This window comes from Neopsephotus bourkii, unplaced genomic scaffold, assembly GCF_033783945.1.
Source record: "Neopsephotus bourkii isolate Nb327-2 ecotype Australia unplaced genomic scaffold, CSIRO-AGI_Nbou_v1 NB_804, whole genome shotgun sequence".
Classification (NCBI taxonomy): Eukaryota; Metazoa; Chordata; class Aves; order Psittaciformes; family Psittacidae; genus Neopsephotus; species Neopsephotus bourkii.
Window position 1 is genome coordinate 1,320,584 of NW_026901300.1, and position 23,009 is coordinate 1,343,592.

At 48.1% G+C, this 23,009-nt stretch overlaps 1 protein-coding gene across 1 annotated transcript in view; it reads right to left on the reverse strand.

Moving 5' to 3' along the window:
* LOC133213325 (CAP-Gly domain-containing linker protein 2-like) overlaps positions 1 to 23,009 on the reverse strand; it is a 106,039-nt gene that overhangs the window by 50,187 nt on the left and 32,843 nt on the right. The window contains 1 exon segment of the mRNA XM_061355488.1: positions 14,544 to 15,082. Within this exon segment, the coding sequence (XP_061211472.1) occupies positions 14,544 to 15,082 (539 nt within the window).

Genomic DNA, 23,009 nt, shown 5'->3' on the forward strand with positions numbered 1-23,009 from the left:
GTCCTTGTAAAGGTTCAGCATTCACATGCTGATCGCTACGACCCTAACCATTCAGTTAATCTTTATGTTTTTTCAGGTAACACTCGACAAGGGGCACTTTTGGGCCAGATGCAGGGTCAAAAACTTCTCCTGCTTGAATGGATATTTTTGCCCCATACAGGGAAGCGAACTATATTGTCTCTTGCAGAACAATTGGCAGAATTGGCAGAGCGCACATTCACCTCCGACAGCTCCTGGGCCTTGAGCCTGCAGTTATCTATCTCAGTGCTACCACGGAGCTCCTAAATTATCTATTCCAATTTAGTGATGCCTTTGTCTATGCCCTTGCAGGATTCACAGGGCAGATCTCCATTCACTGGCCAGAAAATGCCTTGCTACAGTTCTTCGAGCTTGTGCCCCTAAAACCCCGCCTGGCTCATAGTCATAGCCCCATCCCTGGGGCAAGGACGGTCTTCACAGACCGTCCTGGTTTGGGAAGTCGGTGACGCTTGGTGTTCTGGTGTATCCTATGTGCATGGCTCTACACAGGTTGTGGAGCTGGCAGCTGCTGTTAGAGCGTTTTCACGCTGGCCGGCTGAACCCCTGAATATCGTTTCAGATTCTCAGTATGTAGTGGGTATAGTACAATGCGCAGAATGCGCGCTACTGCGCGACATTTCAAACGCTCTGTTATATGATCTCTGCAAAACCCTAGTCGCCCTTTTACGCACTTGGGTAAGCTTATATTTTATTACACACCTCCGCGCACATACTTCTCTGCCGGGGCCTGTTGTGGAAGGCAATCGTTACGCCGATGCCCTCACAGCCCCCGTCTTGGTGCCAAATACTTTGCTGAAAGCACAGCTCTCGCATGATTTTTATCACCAAAGCGCCGCTGCTTTGCAGCGACAGTTTTATCTGTCCCGAGAGCAGGCACGATCTATTGCTCGGGCCTGCCCTAGCTGTCAGAATTTTTTGTTGCCCCCTTTGTATGACGTGAACCCTCGTGGGCTACATTCGCTTGACCTTTGGCAAACGGATGTCACCCATTTCCCAGCCTTTGGTCGCTTGAAGTATGTTCATGTTTCCTTAGATACTCACTCTAACCTCATTTTTGCCAGCCCACATACTGGGGAAAAAGCCCACTATGCCTGTCAACATTGGACACAGGCCTTCGCCTTTATGGGGACACCAGCCCACATCAAAACTGATAATGGGCTGGCGTACATGTCCCGAAAGGTAGCAACCTTTTTATGTGCCTGGGGCATTGAACATGTCACAGGTATTCTCCACAGTCCCACCGGCCAGGCACTTACTGAGCGTGCCCATGGCACTCTCAAAAACATGTTGTTAAAACAAGAAGGGGGAAGCGAGGGGTTCAATACCCCCCAAGAGCGCACAGCAAAAGCATTATATGTTTTGAACTTTTTGAATCACTGGCAAGACGACCAGCCGCCGGTGGAAAAGCACTTGGGCCGACCAGCCCTAGAAGCAGTTCATGGCCAAGCACCAGAATCTGGTAAATGGGAAGGACCATATCCCTTAATAACTTGGGGGAAGGGTTATGCTTGTGTCTCCACAGGTACCCGACATCGCTGGATCCCTGCTCGATGGGTCCGACCAGCACTCAGATCCTCTGAACCATAAATTTGGCCGTGTACATGCCAATTCATCAGTGGTTTGGAACTGATTCCTGGGAACTCTATAAGATCGGCCACTCGCTCCTCGGAGAACCAGCAAGCGTGACTACCATCTACACCGGTGCCTACCGCGCTGGGGTAACACACCCATAGCTATAGATTGGGAACATCACGACCCAGTGCTATTACCGTTAGAGAACAGAAGTCTGCAAAGTATACCGTGTCTGGCTTGTCCAGGCAGTGGACACTGTGCTTGGGTTTTGTGTGAGTGCCCCTGCCGCTGACGGTGGTATTGTGCTTCACCCTTTCGAGAAGGGTGGTGTGCAATCTGCCGCCGCCGTCAGCAGGCAGAGCTTGATGCCAATGTACTAAGCCTAGTGTGTGGGAGACCACATTTGGTTCCAGAAATTTGGGAAGTCTGGGAGGCTGATTGGGAAAGAACCAAAAGCATCTGTCAAAAAAGATTCCGGTGGAAGTTATCTAAAAGGCAAAAATGAGGTTCCTCATAGCATGTGCCATTATATGTATCTTTGCAATTGCTTCATCATACTCTAGAGCCATTTGGGAATTAATAGGCGAGCGGCGAAATATTTGGGTGACCATGGTGAATGCCACCAGGCAAGATACCATTTGTCTGTCGGTGTCATCCACAGGCAACCCCTTTCGAACCTGTTTAGTGGGTCTCCCCAACACTGATCGCATAGAATTGTTGTGCAAAATGACACTCCATGTACCTCAAGTATGCGGCAAATGGTATGACAATTGGGATGGGTGGATACCATATTTACCCCAGCTCCATAGTGAGCCTCAAGAGATAGAATTGTTAGGATCTGTAAAAAGGGATTATTGCTTGTTCTTTAACTACTTGGGAACTAGCGTGTCACGAGGGGTAGTCACTGTTAATGCCAGTATGCAAGTGTATCGCAATAACTCTGTCTGGTGCAATTATACCAGTCCCAACATCTCTAAATCCCTAAATAAACCAAGAGGCCTCCCCACTGGTGTATTTTTGATATGTGGGGATCGGGCCTGGCAAGGGGTACCATCCCATATAAAAGGGAGGCCATGTACAGTAGGGACCCTAGGTATGTTCATCCCCAATACCACCATGATAATGAATAAACGAGGATTGCGTCCTCGAAGGTCAACCCACGCTTTTCAACCGAGCTGCGATGACAAGGTAAATTTTTGGAACCCAGGTGAAATAATAGCCGCTTCATTTTTAGCTCCTGGAGTAGCTAGCGCCCAAGCCCTAGCAACATTAAATAAGTTAGGATGTTGGCTTGCTAAGCAAACTAATGCTACAGCATCTGCTCTCTCTGCATTGCTCACTGATGTTGATTCTATAAGACATGCAACTTTGCAAAAAAGAGCAGCAATCGATTTCCTCCTCTTAGCACATGGACATGGATGTGAAATTTTGGAAGGAATGTGTTGCATGAATTTGTCAGATCATTCAGAATCCGTACATGACAGTATCCGTAAGCTAAAAGACAGTGTCATGAAGTTAAGGGAAGATGATAAAGATTGGCTATCCTCGCTTTTCTCTACTTGGGGTATAACGGGGTGGCTAGTGACTTTGGTTAAGGGAGGATTGGTCTTTTGCTTGCTCTCTTTGCCATTGTATGTGTTGTACCTTGCTTATTACAATGTATGCAGCAAATGTTATCCCAAGCTTTTGAAAGACGTGTATACTGCATTGCAAAAACAAGAAGGGGGAACTGCGGGGGCTGGAATGTATCAAAACAGGCAGAGACCATGGGAAGGGGAAGCTACAGTAGACAATTAAGAACGATCATGGACAGGAGGAACCGCAGAAGGCAATTAAAGAGTGACCTGTCCCTGACTGGTACTTGGAAGACTTTGGAACTGGCAAGGTATAGGGATGCCAGAACTGGGAAGAGGATGTCGATAAGAAAATCAGATGGACCTTTCACCTGATGTAACTGCAAGGCAGACACAGATGTGCTTGGCTAATTGCTTGGAAGTGTATAAATATCGTGTAATCTTTGCAATAAACGATCCAGCTTGCACTCTGCCTCTGGGTCCGTGCCTCCATCCTCACAGTAGGTAGTTAGGGTCTGGCGATCGGAAGATGTTGCGCTGTACGGAAAGATAAGACCCCCCTTAGTAGCCAATAGGGCCTAGCCTAGGTCGTAAGCAGACAGCTCTATAACGCCGTGTTACTCGCCAGTAAACGCCATTTGCCATCCACCACATTGGTGTCCGTGAGCTGATGGCCCGAGCAGCCTGGGATTGGTCGCCGTGCCGTTCCTGAACCAGGTCGCCACGCCAACAAAGGCAACATTCTAGCACTGAAGATGTCTCTCCAATAACTACAAGCAAGTTGACAAACACCCCCTTTTGGATCTGCCTGCCCAGAGGATGTCAGAACAAATATAATGAAAACAGATTTCAAGGTGCATAGTCCAATTGCACAGAGCTACTTGTGAGGCCATCAAGGACTTTAAAGCCCTCCAAGCACAGCTTATACCTGCCTCCTGTAAAGAACCACGTGCTGCACTGTTTCAGGCCTGTGCTTTTTCAGCTGACAGTTGTGACCAATACTGGGACAGGACATCAAAAGGGACAAGCTAAGCAAGGAAAGCACTTCTCACTCTTCAGCTTATCCCCACACAAGGTTTGCTAGGACACAGTGGCAGCCCTTTCAGCAAACCTCTCAAAATAGAAGTGTTCCATACAGAACGTCCCTGGTTTTACCTACACATCCTCTGTCAATTCACAGCACTAATGGGGAAGGGTCTCATCTCACTGCAGGCTTCTGCTAGCACCATTTTTTTTCCCCTTCATGGAGAAATAAGAATAAATCACACCTTTTACTCCTGTATGTACATGTAAAGCTTTCAGTGTGCTGAGTAAACTCTGGGAGAGTGTAAGACAGGAATATATGAAGCTGTGTTCTGATCACTGCTGTGAGAGCACAAGGCACTCAGCAGCAGCTGCCTCTACGTTTACACTAGAAGCTCCTACTTAGGTACTTATGCTGGGAAAAGAAAGATGGAAAAGTACAAGTGTGCTTCCAAAGGTTCATACTTGTAAGTACACCAGATATGATTTAAAGCTTTTTTGGCCTATCTCTGCTAAAACCTAGGTTCAAGGAAGAAAGCTTTAAAAATGAGTTAAAATTATATTTGCAGCTTTATCTTGAATGACTTCCAGTTATTAATTTCCTTAATATTAAATTTTACAGAAACAGGTATCAGAGTTAAGTTCTACAGAAAACAGCACAGAAACCTCCAGTGATGTGTATTCCAGGGCAGTGATGTTACAAACTTACCAATTCCAAATCCTTAAACATTCTGAAAATTGCTAATGCAAGGGAGCAAGCTTTCCCAGCCTAAAAATAACTGCACCTGAATGGGCCAGAAAACACAGCTTTCATGTCTGGGTCCTACCTCCAGCCCTGGAGGCTGCACTGCAGCACGCAGCTCCAGTTAGTCTGTGGTGATTTCTCTCACTAGGGATTCAAAGGGCTGCTTATGGGAAAAGCTTTGTTGATGTTGTTCTCTTTGCTATAGGAAGGAGGGAAAGCATCACAAGAAAAGCTTTCTGGTCCTACACTGTGTCCAGGTGGAAAAGATGATTCCATTTCAGTGACAGATTCTTGGCAAGTGACAGATTTCAGCAGTTCCAGTGAAATTCTTGATCACTCTCATAGGCAAACAGCAATCCCCCTTTTGAGTTTATACAGATTTAGTCTCTTAATATTAATGCAATGATTTAATGCCTTTCTAATACATTTCTTTAGCTGCAAGCTGAATTCAATAGAAGTGTAATTGATCTTAACTTCATTCATAGGAACTTACCATTGCAGGTAAGCTCCTTCCAGTTTCTTTTGTTGAGTTTTCATTACAGACATTGAGCCACAATTCCTTCACCAAGCCACAGGATCCCAACCCCACACACCCTCACATAAACACCTTTAAAATCTGAGGAGCTCTCCCTATCAGCAGGACTCCTACCATGCTGTTCTGGGGCATCTACGAGAGCCACACTCCTCCATCCACAAAACCAACAAGACCACTCAGCTACATCCCCATAGATATTACTATTTTGAGAAGGCTGTTTCCAAACAGCAGAGAAAAGAACTAGCCCTATTAATTTAATACACACATCACCTAATCAGACCAACACTAAATCTGCACAGTAAGAGAGCAGGTCATGTTCCTACTCAAAAGCCATACATCAGCAAGGATGCTAAGCACAGATCAGCTTTAACACTCCCCCAGACAGCCATGCAATCCTCTGCCTCCAGAGCAATGTGGTTTATTTTGTCTTTCAAGCATTAATTACTACCATCTTTTCTACATAATACACCCTCACCATACAGCATTACCTTCTCCCAAAGCCAGAAAGGACACATCTGCTCTTCAACAGCCTGCTAGGGCTGGCAGTACAGTCAGAAGCCAGTATCAGGCTGTCACACTCACATGCCAGCACTCGACCCTCTTGTTGAGCTCCCCATCTTTTGGCAGGCACACAGAAACTTTTCTGGAGAGCCTAGAAAATTCATCCAACTTAGACATGCAGGTTTATTCAGCCTTGATAATCCTCTAATGCTGCTAAAGTCAATAATGTGTTTTGGGAGAAGCCAGCTGGCAGGTTGTATCCGTGCACAGAATGGTGCAGGGAGGTTAGCAATTGCATAGCACAATGCCTGGTAGTACACAGCCACCCCTTCTGCCCATGCCTAGTTTTGACACCATGCTCCACAATCTGAGTATGAAAGACAGCTCAGGCGGATGGCTCCTGCTGCACTAACAAGACTCAGCAGCATCACACTAGAGACCAGAGGATTTCCATCTTATGAGCATCTCAGCCTGACATTAGCATCAGTGCCAGCCTGAGACATGGAAAACGTGTCTGTGTGTCTCAGCCTGGTGCATTAATCTGAGCCACAATCACACCTGCAACTTGCTAAGTGCTCAGAGTAAAGCAAAGAAACTGGATAGGACAACCTGCCTTTTTCATACAATCCAACACTGGTTTGGGTTGGAAGGGACCTTAAAGCTCATTCAGTTCCAACCCCTACCACAGTTTCTCCATTTCAGGTAAATCACTTATGATTAACTTCTAACAAGCTCATAGTGATCCACCTTCTCCAGCCAGATTCAAGCAGCCTCAGAGCTCCTGGACAGTTCAGGTTCAGACTGAAGTGCTCTGCCTCAGCAACCGGATGCCTTTCTCACACCTTTGGCTCAAGACCATCATCCCAATCTCATCTGAAGTGACACTCTTGACCTTGACCTTCACAACAAAATGTAGCCAGGAACATTTAACAGGTTTGTATTCCAACTGGTGAGCCAGAAAAGCAATACACACTCATTGAAGGACATCCACATGCCTTCCCTGCTAATTACAGTATCACTGGCATCATGATTTACTTAGTTTTCTCATCAAAATGACAAAACTGGATCCAGACCAATATCCCAGCAACGGACAGACAGTGATGCTGATCCTTCCAGACACTGCCTTCATCAAAGTTGCTAATGTATCACTGAAACAATTTACCAAATTAGCACCAGGCCATATCTCAATGCGGCTGCTGCAAGTCAGACTCCCTCCAGCCTGTGTTTGCTCTTTTCCTTATGTCCTCCCTGCTCACCCCACAACAGTCTCTTGCTCCCAGCAAGAACCTTTTAAGAGCTGTCCTCAACCCAGGGCTTGCAGGCAATGCAATGTGTCATTCAGGCCAACATAGACTGCTCCCCATCATGACATGCATGGTCCAGGAGTCAGCAGTGAAACTCTCCTCCTGCTTGCATGTGGGAGGACAAAGGAAAAGGACAGGAGGAAAGGGCAGACAGGTCACCCTTCTTTACTCCTTAGACCTTCATCTGCTTTCAATGTGCAGCACATAAGCTTACTCAACACTATTACTGGATGATACTAACAAGAAATTAAAGCTCACCTTTATTGGACAAGTGCTGCTTGCTCTTGTAGCTGCAGCCTGTATCCAGTGTGTAAAGTGCAACAGCCATCCTTTCCCTTTGTGGAAAAGGAGGTATTTCTCACATACACTCATCCACCCAGACAATGGAAGCCCATTTCCACACAAGCTGAGACAGGTAGAAACTGCGTTTTCCTACCACTCTTGCTCTTCCAAGTACCAATGGCAGATTACTGTATGAGACTTGATTTACAGAGGGTATTTTTTCCAGCAGGTGTGGGTCCAGCCATTACAGATCACATGAAATAATGATCTATACATACAAGGAGTTAATATGCATACATATAGAAATGCATGCCGCTTCCTGTGTCCCATCTGATAGCCAGTAACAGCATTCAGCAAGCTGGTGGTAAAGTGAAGATCTGGCTTGTGGTCAAGTTTGTCTGTAAATACAACTTACTTCAGGTGGCCATCAGCAGTTTCATCCCATCAGATACTCACCATGTCATCTCTGAATGCCAGAACAGGCTCTTAGGATGAAGAAAGAGAAGCTTTTAGGGTAGAGGCAGAAAGATGCAGCCAGGAATTACAGGACAGCCTTCCCTATGTGAAGTTACAGGAATTTTTATAGTTTCTTTTAATCAAACCACTCATCTTTTTGCATCCCCACAGCCTGAGTCAGCATTGCACAGGGATGTCTGACAGCACTGCTGATGCAAGACCTTTCTGCACATTTATCTTTCAGGCACCATTGAGAAAATAATGTCCTAGGGATGTGGAGCAAAAGGAAATCCTAGAATTACAGCGTCCCGTCCTGAGCCTGATACAAAGTCCACCCATGGTAATAACACCATTTGCTCCACCACAGGCTACTTACAGTTCCTATTTAATGACATATAATGCATACAGAAGACAAGGACTGGCCAATGCATCAACCTAAATGGACGGTTAGGAGGGTGTGTGAGTGCACAAGAAGCTTCCAAGGGTTAATGTGGCAGCAGGGAAGGGTGACTGCTTTGGGCTATTTATTTTCTCTTATTTTCACTAACTGACAGGGAACACTTGGGTCTGTGACAAGAGCAGTCACACTGTATTTCACACCATGGAGGGGCAACTATCTTAGATAGCAAGGAAAGAGCTTGGACTAGAAAACCTAGATGTTTTCTTGTCTCCCAAATCCTGCAAAGACTGGAAGACTGCACTTCCCACTGCCTGTCACAAACCTCCTTAGGGACAAAGCTCCATCATTCCCATGCTCCCAAGCAAGGTCTTGGGCTCTACTGCACTGTTACACAATCCAGTCATGACACAGTGTCCTTAGGGACTGAGCTGAAAGCAGGCAATGAAATACTGAAAACACCTTCCCTGAAATTACTACTAGAACTACAGAACAGGATCTGTCTCTCCTTACTGCCTGGTTTGCAATAGGAAATTGTCTTATTGTTCATCTGTAAAGCCCATACAGGAGCAGTGCTGCTCCTCTAAAACCCCAGGAAGCTCTAATAAAAAGCATTAATCTTTCCTTCATAACACCTCATTCATACGCCTTCACAGCAGCAAGGCTTCAGACTCAGACACTGAAATAGCTCACAGCAAGCTGGCGGCAGCAGCACAAGGAGTTGTCTCTGCCCAAGAAGAGGGGCTCAGGCTGCAATTCTCCCCACCAGGGAGCTTCTAATGGCAGTGAGTTTTCACTCAGGTGGTTAAAGGCTTTCTGCAGCTTCAGGCTGGCAGAGTAGGGTTGGGGCAGGGGCAATGCTGAAGAACATGACTACTTTATTCATGAGAATTTTCACTTGCCAAGAGCCAGAGGCTGCAACACAGGACAGGCAAAGAGACTTTGCTGCATAGAGAGGAGAAAGTGATTCAAATCACACACTCAGGAGGGAGCCCAGAGTCCGTTTTCACCAGCCCAGCCAGCCTGTCACAGCAGTGCTGCCATCCAGCATCACTTATTGGAATCTCCCCACTAGAGCTGCTGCGGCTCTTTCACATCTGTTCTGCCTTTTTGCTACGTCTTGTAGGTGGCCAATTACACAACTGGAATGTATCTGAAGGGTATCTGGGGCAACCCTCCCCAGCAAGAGTCAATCAGCCACTGGGATATAACCTGGCTCTTAAAGATTCTTGTTTATTACTACAATTCAGTACTGAAAAGTGCAATCCCAGTTAAGGGGAATGAAGGCTAAAGGCCAGAATACCTATATTAGATTGTTATTACTATCATTTATTTATACTGACATACAGAGAACAGCCACTTCCTTCCCACCTTAAGAAAGCAATCACATCTAGGGTGGAATGAGTTCACCTGCTGAGAAAGCCTCCCCAAAGCATGTAAAATACATTTTCTTCAGCAAAAAAAACCAAACAACACAACACAGCAGAGATTCCTCCCAGGCAGAAAATGCTCAACTGCTCCATCACTCTGTTTCCATCCCTTCTTTCCCTGGAGAAAGGCAACAAGCCAGCCTCACATTAACAGCAGCACTCCAGCAATTATCTTACTTTGGGAAGCTCCATTCTTACTAAAGCAAAGGTTAACTGTTCCACATTCACTTGCCAGACTTCAAGAGATCGAGTTCTACAATATTTGAGTAGGGGTTTTATCTCTTTAATGAAATTTGTGCATCTCTGGGAGAAAATCTGAGTTAGAAAGTGCCAAAAGCAAATACTATCTATTTCTTCTAATGGAAAGCCAAGTCACTTTTTGCAACCGCTAGCGCCAAAAAGGGTCTCAGAACAAACTCACTGAAAAGCAAAAATGTCTTCAAGCTATAATGGACTTGAGTGAAGTTAAATAAAACCACTAGCAGGGAATGAGCACAATGCAGAGCAGCCTTGCAGACCTGGAAGGGACCCCTGCAACCTTGTGCTCCATCCACTGAGCAATAACAGAACACATGTCCTCCCTCACTTGAACAGCCTTTGCTGGATCCCATCTACCTAAAAGCCATTCTCAAATAAAAGTCTTTCATAAAAGCGCAGAGTAATAAAGACAACTAAACCTGTACCGATCCATAGAGGACAAGAGCAAAGATTTACTCAGGGTATTTGAGGCAACTCAGCTTAATCCAGAATTATTGTGTATGCATTCAAGCACCAAACATTGTTAGCTGACATCTCCATTACTGAAAGAAGCCATCTGCCAAGCCAAGCACATGTTACTGAACTTAACAGCAAAATTATTTCTTCTTCTTGTCATTCATTATCCGGTCTTTTCCTGGACCCCTACTAATGCATGCAAACAATTCCCAATGTAAACTGAGCAGTCCTGCTACAGACAGTGAGATACTGAGCTCATTCTTGGAGCCATTTATTACACTAACAAATGAAAGCACAAATTTTATCTTATAACATCTGGGGTGGATAAATTAGCAGGCTGGGAGGGCGGGCTTTTAAGGATGCACCCACACTACAAACAAACAAAATCCCAAACAAAATTACCCCTAAAACTCCCCAAAACAATTCAACAGAAGCTAAAGGGTGAGATACTAGCAGTTTGTATTGCCTGAGTGTTGCCTTCGTTGGCGTGGCGACCTGGTTCAGGAACGGCACAGCGACCAATCCCAGGCCGCTCGGGCCATCAGCTCACGGACACCAATGTGGTGGATGGCAAATGGCGTTTATTGGCGAGTAACACGGAGTTATAGAGCCTGGGTTTACAACGTCACGTCCGTCTGCTTACGACCTAGGCTAGGCCCTATTGGCTACTCGGAGGGGGGTCTTATCTTTCCGTACAGCGCGACATCTTCCGATCGCCAGACCCTAACTACCTACATTCCCCCCTCCCTATGTTTAATTAAATAGGCTAATATAAAAAGTAAAAAAGTAAAAAAGTAGAAAAGGGTACACATATACATATAAAAAATGTTACAGCATGAGGCACTTCAGGTTAGTGGTTAATGACTTCGGGTAAGTGGTTAGTGAGGGGTAATTAAGGTAACGGGTTGTAAGTTGGGGCAAGTTGGGATAAGTGGGGGTAATACTGAGTAGATACATTCTTAAAGTAGTTGGTGGCTTTCTACAAGCATGATGTTAACCTGTTCTAGCCGGCTCTTCACAAATGACACAAGGCGATTCAATATACAGGGTCCAAAGAGTAATACCAGCACGATCATTCTACTTGCCCTATAGTAACAAACCCCAAAATCAAAATCAGACAAAGGCATCGTAGCCCCCTCCCTTGGGGGCTATTTCGCTGTTGCTCGGGGTCCGCTGGTGTGGAGCTCCTGGGTACAGACACAATGGTTAGAGACTTGTCGTCCTCTCTTGTCACCAGGGCGTACGAGTTACGAGGGCTTTCAATGATCTAATCCTGTGAACAGAAACTCACAATTGTCATTGGTTTTATTCTGGAGGTCTAGTTTAATGGATTTAAGTGGGCACCACCTAACTCTGCCATTTTTTCTAACAGCGGCATACCCTCACCCTGTAAGGGCTAGCCTCTATCGTTGTTCCCATCCCCATCTCTATTCCCGTTTTATATCGAACGGAAGAATATCGTCTCTTCCGAAAACACCATCTATGAGCGTGGAGACCATGGCAGAATTAAGCCCTTTATCTGCAATTGCCTTAACAATTGCTTGTACATCCTTAGGGTTTATTGGCGAGCGCACCCTCTGTCCCCCGTCTGTCACCCGACCGGGAATGCTAGTTTGACTCATGGGGCCCAGTCGGCAAACGCAATCTTTATTTCCTTCCAGTCCGTGAGAGGGACTTCTTCCCCTCGCCGTTCCTCTTTAGTCCGGATGGGAATGCTTTGGCTCTTGACTTTGTTTACCTCCGTTTCCTCCTCCTCTGAGTTTGAATCGGTTGCGAGCCACTCGCCCCAGGCAGTGTCTGACTCAGAGTCGGAAGCCGACTGACCGGTTACCTCAGGTTTCCCGCGCCTTTTCGTCGGGCTCCGGCCCCGCCCGCTTTTCTTGTGGGCGGGCCGTTCCCTCCCTCTGGGCTCTCCCCGCCCTCCTGGTTCGCCCCGCCCTCTGATTGGCTTTCCGCCCCTTGCTCGCGCGTCCCTCCCCCTTTCGGTTCTCCTTCTCATTCTCCTCCCCCCCCCCTTTACGCGCTCTTGTCAGTTCTAGCACTTCCCCCCTGTTCCCGCCGGGGAAATCTTCGCCCCGCCCTCCTTCTCTCCGCTCGGCGCCATTTTGGGGCGCATAGGGCGGGGGGCTAACCTCAGTTGCCTCGGACTCCTTCTCCGCGGCGCCCCTGGCCTCCTCGACCAACCCACCCCAAAAGGATTTTGCTCGTTCCTGTCCCTCCGTAGGCGGGTCGGGATTCAGGGACTGAGGAGGCGTGTCGCCTTTCTGCATAGCTTTAGGCTCAGTAGAGCCATCACCGTCTGGGGGGTGCAGAGTTTGTGTAGCTGCCCCGACTCCCAGTTTCGGGGTAGCTCACAAACAGCTGAGTATGCTGAACTCTTAAGTCTCGGTGGGCCCCACTGAGGTAAGCAGAGTATTAAGTGAATAGACCATGTCCCAGGAGAAGAAAAGGGCTAAACCTGAATTCTGGAGAACACTACTCCATTGCCTGGTTGGCTGAGACAGAATAGAGCCAAAAAACCCACCATGAGACCACTCAGGACACTGAGAGTGCCTCTGACAGCCCGCTGTACACACTCCTGACTCACATCAGCTGCAGAGCCAAGTTCTACCAAACCCAGTTATTAAACAGATGGCAAGTCTGTGTACACTTCCCTGCTACCATTATTGGTACTGGAACCTGGTACCCCAAAAAGGAAACACTACACAGCTGATGTAAATGGGAGCCAGATGGCTCAAGATGTACAAAGACTAACCCTCTGCAACCCATCATCACAGGTGGTCAGTCACCTTCATCTTCTGGATCCAGGGATATTACTGGGGATATCTCAACAGCTCTGTGCTCAAATGCTCAAGAGCAACAGCTCTGTGCTCTTCCAGTATTTGATGACAGTACGTATCATGCACACTAAACAAAACTAGACTCCTTTCCAGAGCTGCAGAACAAAACTCACGCTTTGAGTTTCCATGCTTTGTTAGCTTTCTTTTCCTTCTTCACCTCCATTGAAAGCACTACTCCTTTGCTAGGACACAAATGACACTAAGCTTGATGGCAAACTTCCAGTAAGCCACACTTGTACTAAGCGTGGTATGTTGGCTTAAAGTCATCAGGTACTCTCTTCTAGATAACGAAAACAGCAGCAGCAATCAGATATGGGGAACCCATCCATCAGTACAGTGATCTCTCCAAAAAGGTCTGCCTTTATATAAAAACAATTGCAAGTTGCTTTCTGTACAGGAAAGGAATTAGCGTCACATCCAACATATAAAAACTGAAGCACCAAAAGGGAAGTTACCAGCAGAGTATGTACAACCACATGCAACAATATACAAATTACTCAAAAGCCCCAATACACACCAATATGGAGAATATCTAAATAATCATCCATGATTTTTCTTCTATTTCCCTCTCACGTCTGAGTTGCCTTCTCTCTGACATCATTCTACTGCTCAGGACTTATTCCAGAGCACTTGTTCTACTGGACCAGTTCTCTTGTCCAGTACCGCACTCCACCGACAGAGCCGTCCACCACTTCAAAGTACCGCACTCCACCGACAGAGCAGTCATTCTTACCCACTGGGTCATCCAGAACAACCCCTGCCCACTGGCCCGGAGCAAATTGTGTCTCCCCAGTGTCTCTTGCATCATGTGAAACAGACATTTCCAGAAGACACAGCATTCCAAATAACAATGAATCCTGGAATGGATTTGGGTTAGAAAGGACCTTAAAGCTCATCTAGTTCCAAACCCATCATGGGCAGGGACACCTTACACTAGAGCAGGTTGCTCCAAGCCCTATCCAATTCAAAGCCTGCTTGGTTCAGGCATCCCCCTTCAAAGGCCAGGCTCTGTCCCAAACCTCACCACCAGCTGTCCTCCTTTCGTCTTGTCCTGAACCTGACTGGGTACACTTTGGGAAGGGGCAAATCCTTGATCTTTGCATTTCTAGAGGGACCCCACTGTCAACTCACCAGCACGCGATCTCCAAGCCGTAAGTCCTTGTCCCCTTTTTTCACAGACCCACTGTCTGAGAGGTTAGATCCAGACTCATTGCCCGTCTTCATGGCGCTGTTGAGGACGCTCTCCCGCAGGGGAATGACACGACTGGAGAGAGGTGGTGTGGCTGTCCCTGAGTGCAGCGACAGGTTCTGAGCCGTCAAGGAGTCCACGGAGGGGCTGTCGCTCCCCGAGCCCTCGGCCACCGGCTGCTGCGTCAGCTTGGACGGTCGCGTAAAGATCCCCTGCAGCGGCTGGCATTCAAAGTACCGCACTCCACCGACAGAGCCGTCATTCTTACCCACTGGGTCATCCAGAACAACCCCTGCCCACTGGCCCGGAGCAAATTGTGTCTCCCCAAGGTACTGGATCACACCTGGCTTCACTCCATTTACCCAGACGCGTTCGCCCACCACAAAGTCTTCCAGGTGATCATCACCCACCTCGGTAACCTTTGAACCCGACTTTTCGGCGCTGGTGGTGGAGGTGGTACCCTGCTTGTGTAAAGGTGAGCCTGTGAATCAAGGGAAAAGAGGTTTTGGTATGAAGAGAAAATCCTAAAAGGCAGCCAAAACACCAGGAAAGCGCATTTACAGAAAGGAAACATCTGGGACAACAACTTAGGTTTTAGGTTAACACCAAGTGAAGGTTAAAACCTGAATGACCCTGTTACTTACACATCTTCCTCAGCAGGAAAGCAATCTGCACAGAAATTTCTATCTGCTGCCCAGGTTCTGCACACAAACAGCCCACTCCATGCCTTCATCCCCCTTTACAATGCCTCAATCCCACCGCAACTCCAAAGGCTATTTTGCATGGCAGTACTACTGTGAATAAGTTCAAAAGGACAGGAGTGGTGCTAAGTCCTTCAGGATCAAAAGGAGACCAAGAACTGCTGCTTTGAAGAAAGATGCCAAAGTCATCCAAAAAATAAGAAAAACAAGAAAAGTATGAGGCAGTGATATTTTAGTAGCTGGTGCTACAACTCCTCCATGTGTTTGGATACAGGCAAACAGGTCGAGCATTTAGAGTCCCACCAAGGGTACTAATAGCTCCTGTGGGACCACACAGCTGCCTTTGCAATCTACTCAGTTTCCCCAGCTGCTGTTATGCCCTTTGCTGGAGCAGAACTCGGCAGTGAGCAGACACCTGGGGTATGTTCAATATAAACAGCATCTCTCTAAACAGGAAGCATCTACACACCCCTGCATGCACAACCTGCCAGGGCTGACACACCATGCACCAAACTCAATAAAACTCACAGTAAAGAGCACTTATTCCAGCATCAGCCCATCAAGTTGAAGCCAGACCTCCAGAAATGCTTCCCTGAACTGAGGGACAACTGCAGGTGATGCTGGAAATCCAGTCCCACTGACTCTTCAGCACACCCTTGATTGGCCAAACTCATTGTAATACACAAGGAGGCCCTTAAGTACATGACTGGCATCTGAAGTGGAACAAAGAAAACCCAAGCAAACAAGACAGTGGGACCCAACTCATGTAGATGCCACTGTCAAACTATCACAAACTGGGCTTTCAGCCTAGGCCCCAGGGAACGAAAGACAAGGACATGTGGACTCCATTAAAACCCTCTGAAGGTTAAAGGGGGAGGTTAAGTAAACCCCTAAAAGAAATCACACAAGAGATTGCAAAATTAAGCTTGAAAAATAAAGACTGGCAAGTCATATACCATGGACCTTCATTCATCCTCAGCTCTTGGTAGCACTGAGGTCCCAAGTGTACTTCTCCCCACAGCTCGTGTAGCGGGGATGTGTGCACAAGACTTGGTCCCATACATCCTGTGCTCAATGAAAGTGACCTGGTGTCGTGGTTTAACCAATGCCAGACAGCTTGTTACCCACTCCCCCCCTCTTCCTGCCCTCCCCTTACTCCTGGAGGGACGGAGAGGAGAATCAAAAAGAAATGCAACTCCCACGGGTTGAGATAAGAACAGTTTAGTAACTAAGGTATAACACAAATCACTACTGCTACCACCAATAATAGTAATGATAAAGGAAATAACAAGGGAAGAGAATACAACATCCCATCACCAGCCGACCGATAACTTGCCCCCCCAGCCCGACCAAGCACCGACCGATCCCTCCTCCAACCCTGCAGTCCACTCTAGCCCCCTTCCGGGTCACTCTCCCAGTTACCTCCTGGGCATGACGTGCTGTGGTATGGAATACCTCTTTGGTCAGTTTGGGTCAGGTGTCCTGTCCCTGCTTCCTCCCAGCTTCCCTCCTCCCTGGCAGAGCATGAGGCCCACAAAGTCCTTGGCCAAACCAAAACATCATTGTTTTCCAGCTCTGTTCCCAGCTGAAAGTCAAAACACAGCACTGCACCAGCTACCAAGAAAGAGAAAAATGACTGCTACTGCTAAACCCAGGACATTATCCACCCCTTATTCCATACCATTCACATCATGCTCAGATCCCACATTTTCAATATACCATCACTCTTATCTAAGTGCACTCTCATCAGTGCATGGGCCAGTCCCTATAAGGCTGCTGAGTCCATCTGGTCCATAATGTCAGGCTCCATCTCTTGTAACAATCTTTCAGAGCACAAGAGGCTGTGTGCAGTGTTCACACTTGTGAATAACCTGGGCAAAAGTCAATTGCTAAGTCCACCCCTCGATCACGAGTCCATCTCTATGTTGCATCTCTGCTCTGATGGCCTGAAATGCCATGGGCCCACCAGGCTCAAAATAATTCACTGTCCTTCCATCTCCAATGCTTCCAAAGCACTGGAGGGGCGCAGTGGACTAGATACTCACCCATACTGTCCCACATGCCCTGCCACTCATGGCTGTCCAGCCTTGGGGAAAACCTCTTGGTCCTCCTATATTGTTGTCTAACCCCAGACAAGACCCAAACCTGACTCTGCTTAAATTTCGGGATCAGACAAAATGGTGGTGGGTAAAACACACTCTGTATGTGTGCCAACATGCTGATCCCCATCACAATCAGCAGGCAGGTCCCAAAGATACCCAAACGCCATTCAAAACCAGAACTCTCAGGCGATGCTGCTGTGCTTGTCACTGGGGCTGGTGTAGCTGCTGTGCTTGTCACTGGGGCTGGTGTAGCTGCTGTGCTTGTCACTGGGGCTGGTGTAGCTGCTGTGCTTGTCACTGGGGCTGGTGCAGCTGCTGTGTCACTGGGGCTGGTGTAGCTGCTGTGTCACTGGGGCTGGTGTAGCTGCTGTGTCACTGGGGCTGGTGTAGCTCCTGCTGTCACTGGGGCTGGTGTAGCTCCTGTGGGGGCTGGTGTAGCTGCTGTGTCACTGGGGCTGGTGTAGCTCTGTGTCACTGGGGCTGGGTAGCTCCTGCTGTCACTGGGGCTGGTGTAGCTGCTGTGTCACTGGGGCTGGTGTAGCTGCTGCTGTCACTGGGGCTGGTGTAGCTCCTGTGTCACTGGGGCTGGTGTAGCTCCTGTGTCACTGGGGCTGGTGTAGCTGCTGTGTCACTGGGGCTGGTGTAGCTGCTGTGTCACTGGGGCTGGTGTAGCTGCTGCTGTCACTGGGGCTGGTGTAGCTCCTGTGTCACTGGGGCTGGTGTAGCTCCTGTGCTTGTCACTGGGGCTGGTGTAGCTGCTGTGTCACTGGGGCTGGTGCAGCTGCTGTGTCACTGGGGCTGGTGTAGCTGCTGTGTCACTGGGGCTGGTGTAGCTGCTGTGTCACTGGGGCTGGTGTAGCTGCTGTGTCACTGGGGCTGGTGCAGCTGCTGTGTCACTGGGGCTGGTGTAGCTGCTGTGTCACTGGGGCTGGTGTAGCTGCTGTGTCACTGGGGCTGGTGTAGCTGCTGTGTCACTGGGGCTGGTGTAGCTGCTGTGTCACTGGGGCTGGTGTAGCTGCTGTGTCACTGGGGCTGGTGTAGCTGCTGTGTCACTGGGGCTGGTGTAGCTGCTGTGCTTGTCACTGGGGCTGGTGCAGCTGCTGTGCTTGTCACTGGGGCTGGTGTAGCTCCTGTGCTTGTCACTGGGGCTGGTGTAGCTGCTGTACTTGTCACTGGGGCTGGTGTAGCTCCTGTGCTTGTCACTGGGGCTGGTGTAGCTGCTGTACTTGTCACTGGGGCTGGTGTAGCTCCTGTGCTTGTCACTGGGGCTGGTGTAGCTGCTGTACTTGTCACTGGGGCTGGTGTAGCTGCTGTGCTTGCCGGCTCTCCCACCACCAGCTTCTCTTTTCCTGAGTCCAGCTCTTCCTCCCCTGCCTTGCTGGGAAATGCTGCGGGGTCTCCTGCGTCCTCCTGGGGCTCGGCGGGCGGCAGCCGGGGAACGCTCTCGGCCGTCGCGGGGCTGGGCTCGGCCGCGGGGCTCGGCTCCTCCGCCGCCTTCTCCCGCTGCTCGGCCTCCCCGACCTCCTCCACCGGCAGCCGCTCCCTGCCGGCCTCCGGCCCCGCTCCCGCTTGGTCCCCGGGGCCGCTCTCCCGGGCCGCTTCAGCAGCCGCCGGCTCCCGGGGCCTCTCCCCCTCGGCTTCCCAGAGCCTCACGCAGACGGAGGCGAGGGCGAGGGCCAGGACGGTGAGGAGCAGCCGGACGGCCAGGGACCAGTCCACGGCCACGTCCGTCCCGCCCTGCTGCTGGAGCTCGCCCGTATTACAAGTCATTGCCATAAAGTACAGTGAGACAAGAACCTTAGCCCAAGCCCCACACTTGATAAACACTAACACAGCAAATACCGGCTCTAAGTAAGTTACAACATTCTGAAGCTGTGAGATCAAGAGGAACAACTCTGAGAGCCAATAAATCAGCATTGTGACGGTCAGATCTGTCGTTATCTCAACCCCTCGTGCCCCACGTTGGGCGCCAAAAAGAACTGTCGTGGTTTAACCCACAGCCAGACAGCTTGTTACCCACTCCCCCCCTTCTTGCCCTCCCCCTACTCCTGGAGGGACGGAGAGGAGAATCAGAAAGAAATGCAACTCCCACGGGTTGAGATAAGAACAGTTTAGTAACTAAGGTATAACACAAATCACTACTGCTACCACCAATAATAGTAATGATAAAGGAAATAACAAGGGAAGAGAATACAACACCCCATCACCAGGCGACCGATAACTCGGCCCCCCCAGCCCGACCAAGCACCGACCGATACCTCCTCCAACCCTGCAGTCCACTCTAGCCCTTCCGGGTCACTCCCAGTTACCTCCTGGGCATGACGTGCTGTGGTATGGAATACCTCTTTGGTCAGTTTGGGTCAGGTGTCCTGTCTCTGCTTCCTCCCGGCTTCCCTCCTCCCTGGCAGAGCATGAGGCCCACAAAGTCCTTGGCCAAACCAAAACATCATTGTTTTCCAGCTCTGTTCCCAGCTGAAAGTCAAAACACAGCACTGCACCAGCTACCAAGAAAAAGAAAAATGACTGCTACTGCTGAACCCAGGACACCTGGGCTCTTTAGTCAAACTTTAAGCTGAAATTCCTCTATGCCACCAACCAGAATAGCCTAAAGCCCACTCAGGAAGAGATTTTTCTTTCCTACTGGAGAAGGCTGACAGAGAAAGCCTCAGAGCCGCAGAGACAAGTCAAACTGAAGTGCCTGTCCGAAATAAACTGTGAAAGCTGTTCAGACTCAGACACCACTGCATCATTCCTACAGCTCTTTCAGAAGTAACGGGCCTGAAAGATAAAGTCCAGCTTCTAGAAAGCCTGAAGAACAGAAAAACTCTCAAATCAAGATACCTCAAAGCTTTGCTAAAAGTCTAATGTCAGGGAAAGAAATGAGCACCAATGCTTCAGTGCTAGCATAAAGAACTTAGTTTCTCCTGAACCAGCACCAAGAGCAATTAATATTGATACTTTGGTTCTCATTAGACTCCAGAGTCAATGCTCTTGACAAATCTCTATGGCACAGTTGCACCAGTTTGTTTGTGGCTTCTTGGAGAAACCTTCTCTTGGCTTTTGAGCCCTAGTCTGAAAGTTTCCTCAACCTCACACGTTCTGCATTAACTTATTTTTTTGGCAAATACCTGACATTCAAGCCTGTGTTACTCCCAATCTTGTAAAAGACAGTATGAGAACATGAGGTCCATTAGAGGGATACCATTACATCCAAGAACTGGCTCCACCTTAAAAAGCAAAAACCAAAACCTGTAAGGATGCTTAAGAGCTTTTGATCTTTACAAAAGACTTGAAATAAGAAGAGATGGGGAGGAAACCGGGTTCCATCCATATGAACCATAATAACAACCATAAGCAGAAAATAAGACCACCATTTTCATGTCAATGCTTAATAGCACAAGACATTAAAGAAGCCAGATTAGGAATCTGCAAGTTACATTAAAGAAACTTTCAGTTTAATAACCAGAGATGGCTACAGCAGTTTATCATCAACAGCATCTGTGATATGTACCTCTCTCCTTCCATGATTATGAGAATAAATTAGAAACACAATTTCCATCCTCTGTCCATGCTTGGCAGAGTGCCGCAACACACAGATCTCATGTTGCTGGCATGTTTGTGACACACGTGTGCAACGTGCCAAGCACAACAGCCAAATTCAACTATAGCACACTATAAGCACAGAAACTGGGGGGCTCTGCATCTGTATTCACACAAGATCAAAGCTGGTTTTCTAGTCCTGCTGGAGCCTGATTTCAGCACACGTCCTTATTACAGCTGTTAGTTAAAGATCAAGATACAGGTTATATTAGCGTTCACAAACACCTACTGCAATGTGCCTTAGATAAGCAAACCCTTCAGCAGTGAAGCTCAAGCAGAGAAAGGCAGGAAGGCTGCCCAAGGCTGAACAAACAACGCAGCAGGATTTAAAACCACGTCTAGACTCACATATTTCACTGTGAGAGCAAACACCTTCAAACACTGACTTGGACCAGAGTAAAGAAAAAAAAAAAGTTCATTAGACTTTTGGTGTAACATTGTGTTCCCCCAAACGCCAAAATTTTAGTGGGACTTTATAGCCTCCATTGCTTTTAGGTGCCAGTCTGACAGGCAGGGCTGCAACTACAGTAATTACATCATCTCAGGGAAACCATCTAATTGCAGGCTCCAGAGCAGAGCAGCTCAGTCAGAAGGATTATTATTCTTTAGCATGAGGTGAACTATTCAGAAATAGGATTTAAGTGAGGCACTGCCAGAGGTTCACCTTCATTATGGCCCTGTTGTTGAAACATCCAAAGAACTTGTCTATGCCTGTATCACTTATATTTGTTGTTTCTGGTCAGATCCCTCAGTTAAAACACCAAGTTCCAAAAACTGCTCTGGCAGCAAGGCGAGGCTACAGATCGCAGATACAAAGTTGAGAGTTTCACAAGAGAAACAAAACCAACAAAATACAGACTGATCATCTTCTACTCCAACCCTGCCATTACCTGCTGATGCTGATCAAGAAGCCACAGAAGTCTTTGAAGGTGACTATTAGGCATCCAACTCAGCAGCTCACCTGGAAGCCAGCAAAGAGGAAAGCTCTTTCCTCCCTTGGTCCAGGAGGATCTCCCTCTGCTGCTCTGTCCAATACAAACCTCACTTGCCAGAGGACTGTGCAGCTCCTCCCTCCTTCTCGCAGGGACCAGGCTCCAAGGCACAACAAGCAGAAAGCAGGATCTCTTCCACTTAGGCTTTCCAACTTTATAACCCTATTGTGCCCATGGGCCAGCTCATTCTTTTCAGTTTAAATGGTCTTCCTGTAGGTCACAGCTTTCAGGGCTTAACAACTTATAAATCAGTCATACATGCAGCATCCGTTAAATGCACATCTTATCCAACTCTAGATTTCTATTTTCCCTTCATAAAGCTCCCACATGACGTATTCATAACAGCCACAGCACTCCTGGTGCTTAGGACCCCTCTTATAAACTTGTCCTATTAGTTTTAGGGGTTCACAGTGGCAGGGTACCCCACAGTGACAGGGCAGCAGTACTTCAGGAGCCAAACCCCTATCAGCCAAGAGCTGGAGAGATTAAAGGTTTTAACTGAAGCTTCAGCCTGTTCACATGGCTCTCATTACTGCGCCAATGAAAGCCATGTGTCCAAAATCCCTGGAAGCAGGACTCCCCCTTCAAATGGGACAGGCCCTACTAGCTCTCAGAAGTGCCTGCTGCAGGAAGGGGTGAAGGGAGCTTTGTACAGTATAGGTGCAAGAGTCCCCCTTCAAGTAAGCTCTGAAAGCCGAAGCAGGAGGAACAGAGCCCTTGCTCTGCAGCATCAGCAGGAATACCCTTCTTTGCAGGATCCCTGATGAGATGCTATGCTTTGTGCTAAGTGCCATACACATCCCCTCACCCCCTCCACATCTTCTGACCTCCCACAGCACTGCAGTTGCTCATTTCTAATCACCAGGCAATTGAAACAAAGGGCAAAGGAAACTTGTTTCTAAAGGGGAGGAGGGAGGGGAAGAGAAAAATAGTTTAGCATGAGAAGCTAGTGAGTGTTGCCCATGTATTTCCTACTCCCTGCAGAAACCTTTTGTAAACTTGCTGCTCCCAAG